Source organism: Sander vitreus, chromosome 9 (assembly GCF_031162955.1).
Source record: "Sander vitreus isolate 19-12246 chromosome 9, sanVit1, whole genome shotgun sequence".
NCBI lineage: Eukaryota > Metazoa > Chordata > Actinopteri > Perciformes > Percidae > Sander > Sander vitreus.
Window position 1 is genome coordinate 847,232 of NC_135863.1, and position 7,500 is coordinate 854,731.

The 7,500-nt window shown below is 42.8% G+C and overlaps 1 protein-coding gene across 8 annotated transcripts in view; it reads left to right on the plus strand.

The window, feature by feature from the left end:
* The first annotated feature begins 97 nt into the window (after positions 1-97).
* The window catches only part of mast2 (microtubule associated serine/threonine kinase 2), a 244,180-nt gene continuing 236,777 nt past the window's right edge, over positions 98-7,500 (plus strand). For all 8 annotated transcript variants that reach the window (XM_078258289.1, XM_078258292.1, XM_078258293.1 and 5 more), the window contains exon 1: positions 98-990. In XM_078258289.1, the coding sequence (XP_078114415.1) occupies positions 910-990 (81 nt within the window). In that variant the 5' untranslated portion in view covers positions 98-909. The remainder of the gene's footprint in view (positions 991-7,500) is intronic.

The window sequence follows — 7,500 nt, forward strand, 5'->3', positions numbered from 1 at the left end:
TTTTATTCTGTTAAGAGCCAAACCGGATGTTGCAATCTCGTTCTTGCTAGCTTGACACCACCGCGGTGACCGTGTCAGAGTCAGGAAACAAGCCGAGACGTGACTGCAGTTCAACACAGAGCTCGACCCGCCGGTGTCTCACACACACACACACACACAGAGAGAGCGCTTAGCCTTTTATCTAATGATGGAAGAACATCTGAAGAGGACATCCACTGTCGGATAAAACAACGCGAGACGGACTAAACGCGCAGAATTCACGTGGGAACCATCTGGAACCGTCGGTTCAGAGTGAAGACAAACCTGTCATGGGTGTCATGACGGTGTGTCTGTACAGGTAAACGTTAGCAGCAGCCGGGCTAGCCGCTCAGCTAGACACGCAGCAGGAACCTAGCTTAGCATCCGCCGCTACTAACGTCAACTACCTACCTACCTACCTACCTACCTAACTAATAAGTTAGGTCGGATGAACTGTTGCCAGAGACGGCACCAAGAAAACAGCCCAGCATGGATCATATTTTACCCTACAGACTATAAACTGTCCTTTAACGGCCGTTCGTAACGTTAAACCGCCGTTTTTAAACTGCTGGTGCCGCAAGGTTGATTGACAGCTTGTCACAACGGATTTCCCAGATGTGCAGTCAGAAACTAGAAAGTGTAGCTACTAGGCTCTTAAGTTAGCAGGACTGGCCAGGAATGGCTGTTTGGCTGAAAAAAAACCCAACTCGAGTGGACTCTCAACTCAACAAACTGCACCAACAACAAGCGATGAATTTCATTTTGGCAGCGAGGTGTCCCTGAAGTCGACACCAGCCGAGCTGACACGTCGCGAGCCAGCTAACTGACGTTACCGAGAGGATTCAGCCTTTCATCCGGGCCACACACACACAGGAGGAGGGTTTTTATATTATGAAAAGGACTGAAAATACAAACAAGAGGAAACTCTGTAACATGGAGCACCAGGAGAGCGGGAGAGCAGAGAAAGATGCGGTGAGTAGTGAAGTCTTTCTGGCACTTTGTCACTGGGTTATCAGCCCACGCACAGGACCGTAAACATACCAGAGGAACCGTGTGGCACATACCAAACCTCATTGAAAAATGTATGAATTTATGTTTCTATGCCATCTATGTTCCTCAGTCAACATGCGCAGCCTTGCAATTTGGCACAGCCGGCTACTCGTCTGCTTAAAGCACAATACCGCTGTTTTATTTAACGTGTTTTAGCTCAGTATAGGCAATTTAGGCATTTGCAAGTTCCTCCTCACACAGAGTGCAGCCTACCTGGATTAGGATACTAGTGTCTGCCTTTCTGAAAGACATACATTGGGCAGTAGGATGCGTTTGTGTGTCACTGGGGATTTTCCGGCTCTCAGTGTTCCTGCACCTTTGCATGATTTTTTTTCTTGATCATATCTGTGGTATTAATACTGCATTAGGCAGATTTAAAATATCCCAGTTGGCATCAAAAGTGATCAAATTAAGATTTGTGTGTGTGTGTGTGTGTGTGTGTGTGTGTGTGGGGGGGTTGCTAGGTGAAGCCAATGTAAAGCGATGCACTGGGGGAATGTTTAAGTACACTATGACAGCTAGGTTAATCTTTGCTTGACAGCGAACAAAGATGATGCATTTGTCGTGACTTTGCAGTCAGTGTGAAAAGGAGGGAGTCTGCATCGTGGTTACCTGCTTGTCCTACTGCTTGTATAGTACACATACTCTTGTTCTGTTTGCTGTCACATTTAATGCTTGTTGTGATTGTATGCAGGGTTTTCCCTGCCACTGTAATGCTTGGGCTACCACCTAAGCCGAGTGAATGTAAAAAAACCAATGTGAGCATCAAAACTAACTGAATGACTTCTCTCAGATCTAATGATGGACTTCTTCAGCCTCCTGTTGTCGTCGGGTCAAATTTGACCCATTTTCAAAAAGTTTCTATATCAAAAATCTGGGTTTCTTTCAACCAAATTGTCCAACAAAAGTAACGTGGATGGGTCCATACAGCGCTCTTCACAAGTAAAATAAATGATCAGTTCACTACTTTCATTGAATTTGGGTGTTTTATTAAACACTTAAAAAAAAATGATAAAAGAACGTTGGAAAAAAAGTGACAAATGTTGTGAAGATAGCTTCAAAAACTTGGGGAAAAAAACCCAAACTTCAAATAAAGTTCAGAAGAAATCGACAAAGACATCGAAAAAAGTGACAAAAACGGCGACAAAGCTTGAAAAACGCTGCGAAAAGTGACGAATGTTGAGGAAAAAAGGAAAAGCGAAGAAAAGTGTCAACCCCCCCCCCCCCACCACAAGTCTTCCACAAACCTAGAAAAACAATGGTACATAAGTGTTTGAAACGTTTGAATATATACTGCTGTCTTTTTAACTTTTGACATTTCTCTTTAAGCTCCCCCCCCCCTAGAATTATCGACCCATGCACCCCTGTCTGTCTGTCTGTCTGTCTAGCTCAGGGGTCTCAAACTCAAATGAGCTGGGGGCCACTGCTGCCAACGTCATCTGATTGGAGGGCCACGTCAGTGTTCAAGATTACTACAAAAAAAAAGAATGGATATTTCTGAAAATGCAGTGTTTGTTTTTATTATTTCAAATACTGTATAACACAAAACTGCAAACAGAAAGTACAAATCTTTTTATCCCTTTTTAGACACCTGTGCTAGCAACCTTAGCTAAATAATGAATAAAATAATGATACAATAAATATTAATACAAATTATAAAAACAAACAAAAAAAGCCATACAAACAGGTATATGTGTGCGTTTCACACCAAATAAAAATATTGTCCTCTCATAACTTATTTAAACCTGGCAAGGAACTGATAAATGAAATACCATAATGCATTACTTCTTGCTAACACCACAAATAACACTCTCAAACGCAAGTATACATTTGTATCCACATTTTAACTGTAAACTATTTCAACTGTTTGTATTGCCCTCAACAAACACATCATTTTTGAGCCCATTTGTGTGTTATTTCTTGCCAGATACTTGGCACGGCTTGTGCTCACAAAGCTGAGTCACATTTGCTCTAATGGACGTTGCAGTTAAAACTCTTGAGTCCAGCTTCAAGATGGACATCTGTAAGCCTTGAGCTGTACTTGCTTTTGGTAAAGTTCATTGTTGAGAACAGTTTCTCACACACACATGTACTTCCAAAAAGGCACAGTACATGACTGGAAACTCTGGACAGCTCTGGGAATGATGGAAGCAGCTCTCTCAGAAACATTCCAGTCTTGTCTGCTTTTCCCTGTGCCTCTCTGAATTTAGCTTTTAGTTCACTGTCGCACTGCAAGTCAACAAGTTCATTTTGCAAAACGCTGGGTACACTCTCCACATCAGCTGAGAAGGGGTCTGCAAATAGCTGAAAGGTGTCACGGTGTACCTTGAAGTCAGCAAAACGTTCATCAAACTCTCGCTGCAGCTTTTCACCAGCAGAGACATCGTCATCACCACTGAAAGCTGTGCCCTGTTCCCCCAAAGATCTGCATGCAGCGAAATGCCGCAGACAGTTGAGTTTTCCACAATCTCAGTTTTGTGGAGAAAGCTTTCACACTCTCAGAGGCTGTTGTGATGAGCTGACCAGGGCCCTGCAGCTTTAGGTTCACAAGGTTTAGTTCTTGTGTTATGTCCACAAGGAATGCCAAATCCATTACCCATTTTGGATCATCAAGCTCTGGAATATCCAGCCTGCCATTTTCCTGAAATCTCTTCACTTCAGGTCATGTTTCCCCTGCTTAGCCAGCGCACCTCAGTAAAGTACAGCACATCACCGTACGATGCCTCAATTTCTTCCAAAAAGGCCCGGAACTGGCGGTGTTGTAAACCTCTGGACCTGATATAATTAAGACATTTCAGGACGACAGACATCACATGTTCAAAATTCAAGCGTTTGCCACACAGTTGATGTTGATGTATAATGCAGTGCAGCGCGGTAGCTGGATCAGCATCTTCTTCCTCTAACTTTCTCTGTACCAGCGCTACCAGTCCGTTATTCTTGCCTGTCATGGACGGTGCTCCATCAGTGGTAATGCCCACCAGTCTGTTCCACGGCACACCAAGCCGCTCAATCGCACCGCACAGCTGCTGAAATACGTCTTTTTGCGGTGGTACGGCCATACATTGGACACAAACTCAGCAGCTCTTCTGTCACCTCAAACTTGTCATCAACCCCCCTGACGAGAATTGCTAGCTGAGCATTGTCCGTTTTGTCAGTACTCCCATCAAGCTGAAGTGTTCATAGATGTTATTTGACAGTCCATTAATCCGCTTTAATCCCGAAACGTTGTTTAATAAGCTCCTCTTTTCGGGACAGAGAATATCAGCAACTCGCAACATACAGTCCTTCACAAACTGCCCTTCGGTGAATGGTTTTCCCGCTTTGGCAATCAATTCACTGAGCACATAGCTTGCTGCAACTGCAGCATCAGCGTCCTTACCGGCTTTGTGGAAAAGTTCTTGCTGGGATTGTAGTCCTTTTTGTAGCTGCTCGGCTCGTTGTCCCCTGTCATCATCTCCCTGGTATTTCTCATCATGCTCGCATGTTTAGTCGAATAATGACGCCTTCGATTGTATTCCTTAAAAACAGCGAGTTTCTCTTTACATATGAGGCAGATCGCACTTCCACAGAACTCAACAAAAACATATTGTGACGTCCATCTTTCTTGAAACTGTCTATGCTCGCTATCCACCTTTCTCTTACATACTTTCCCTCCTCGTCGTCGTGTCGTGTTGTTCCACACCTGCGCACTTCGCTTGCAATTATTCTCCATTTTCAAAATAAGTGTTTTTTAATGAAATAGTTTTTTTTTATTATCTAAAATTAAATGTTTTTTTTATTATCTAAACATTTTGTTATCTTAATTATTGTGGGGATAAAACAAACACATTTCAAAATACCCTCAAGGGCCAAATTACATTATTATTTTGACATCAAGTCGCGGGCCGGAATTGGGCCGGGAGTTTGAGACCCCTGGTCTAGCTCATTAGTTAGTTTCATAGTGCGTCTGTCTGTCTGTCTCTATTTGTTTGTTTAATGTGGGCTGTGTGAATCTGGGATAGCTCATTAGTTTCATAGTGCGGTCACATTGCAAAACATGCATTTGATTTGCGTAAACTCAATTGATTTTATTGTGTCACTGTATATGTTGTACGTTGGCTCATGGAAACATTTGGAACAGAATGATCATAGACAGATAAAGGGCTTCATGCAGCTGTTTGCAGTATTGCACCACTTGTAAGTACAAGACCCTAGTTTATTAGTTCTTGCTGCTCATGTAGAGCCAGGAATGTTTTGTAACCTCTTCACTGAACACATTTGAAGGATCTTGCAGCTTTGGTGGACATATTTTTTGGAGTGCTTTCTTTTGAATGTGTTTCAGGCAGCAGTTGGTTTTCATTCACTCATTTGTTTCCCTTTGGTATGAAAATCAGCCTGCAGAGACTTGAACCTTGCTCGAATCAGTCTTGTCTGCTTTTACTCATCATTGCATGATAATGAAGAGCAGATTTCTTTTTTTTAATTTTTTTTTTAATGCTGTGATTTAAAGTCTCTGCAAGTTGATCTGCATGCTGGACTGAAGCAGAATGAACCAAAAGCAAAAGCTGCAATAATTTTTAGGCACCGACTGAATCGCCTCCTTACTCCGATTCTCCACTGGGCGCGTCTGTGCTGCGTTCCGGCTCCCGCCATACCACACCGGGAGCATCTCAGAAGCGGAGCGTCCTGCTGCCCGACTCGCAGATTATATTGTCTGTCACAAGTACTTTACAGAACAGTCCTGTTTATTAAGCTAGTATCTACCTTCCAGATAAGTTTTGGTAAAATGACTGGATACTCTCGCTGTTTCACTGCCTGTCCAGCTCTCTGAACAGCTCGCATGAAAATAGACCAGGCGCGTATCTTTTAGGGCTGTTGTAGCGATGAGCCGATACCAGTATCGGTATCGGCTCCGATACTGCCTAAAACGCAGTTATCGGTATCGGGAAGTACTGGAGTTAATGCACCAATCCGATACCACGTAATAAAGCCCTAAAGAAACTCTACGTTAAAGTAGTTTACTCATGTTCTTTTTCCGTTATAACTGACTGTCAAACTGCAGAATAACAGAAAGTTCTGGGGCGTTCATTGTTGGTGTTTGTTCATGTTTCACAAAGAGTTTAACCTGAGCCAGACTGACAACAAAGTAAAAAATATGACACACTGGTATCGGATCGGTACTCGGTATCGGCAAATGCGCAAGTTCAGGTATCGGAATCGGTATCGGGAAGCAAAAAATGGTATCGGACCATCTCTAGTCTGTTGGAACGAATTCCGAAAGTCGAATAAAATTTGAATAGTAAAAAAATCAATACTATTCGAATGCTGAAACGCAGCGCAGACGCGCCTGGTGGAAAAAAAACGGGAAAAATCTACGTTACGCAAAAATCAAAATGTGTGCCGTAATTTCTTTTTGTTAAAATGGATTTTATAAAGTTGGCATCGAAAAAAGTATAGTTGAGGAACGGGTATCGAAGTCACAGTATTGGTTTCGGTACCGGTACCCAGCTCTACTGCTTCTATGAAAAACTCTTCAGGAATCTCAAACACTGCAGCAGGCGACCAGCATTCACTGTGTTTTATAGAAACCCTTTTAGATTCTATCTTAGTTTGCAATAAAAATGGATATGGCTTATTAATGAGAGCTGCTTCCAAAGATGAAGTCATTGCGCCGTGGCTCATGATTTCACATTTCTGCATGAAGTCATGTTCCTCCATTTCCGGACGTTTGATTTGACCGAGTCTGTCAGGCGATATAACTGCACCACCCGGCCATTTGGGATCTTATCTGACTAATGAAGGAAATGTTCTCGAATTAATAAGATTTGCCCTCAAAAGTCACATTTTAAAACCCTTTTCCAGTTACTTTAGTATCAGCCCTTTGTCCTAAAATCAACCTAACGGGGGAGAATTACATTTTCGCAGCCAGGTTTGAGTCGGGGGAGGGAGGTGTTGAGTTTGAGGGAGTGTGCTTTATGGTGTCATGGGAAGTCGGACAGATGTTTTTGAGCTGCTGCTGTTTTTATGCGTTTCCGTTTAAAACAGTATGAAATCCAGGACCAGACGGGGCGTTTACAATCCAGAGCGACTTATCTACCTATTGCTTACACTGTGGAATGCTGGGTAATGAATCACGTCCGTGTTACGGCGGCGTAATACTTCCACGGGCTGTCTGCTTGGATCCTGCTGTAAATCGGTCCAAAATGTATTTTTTTGTGAATTGTGTAACAACAGGACTAAGGCTTCAGCTAACAATTGTTTTCATTATCGATGTTAATCTCTTGATTGTTTTTTGATGAAATGGTCCAAGGAGACGTCCTCAAGTGTCTCGCTTCGTCACGCCAATGATTAGATAGTGTTTCCTTTAGGATTTTTTTTTTTTTAGCAGTGGGGGCAGGTCTGTCCGAACAACTCCAAAAATGTTGCCATGGCGGGCTGCCACTACAAAACCAA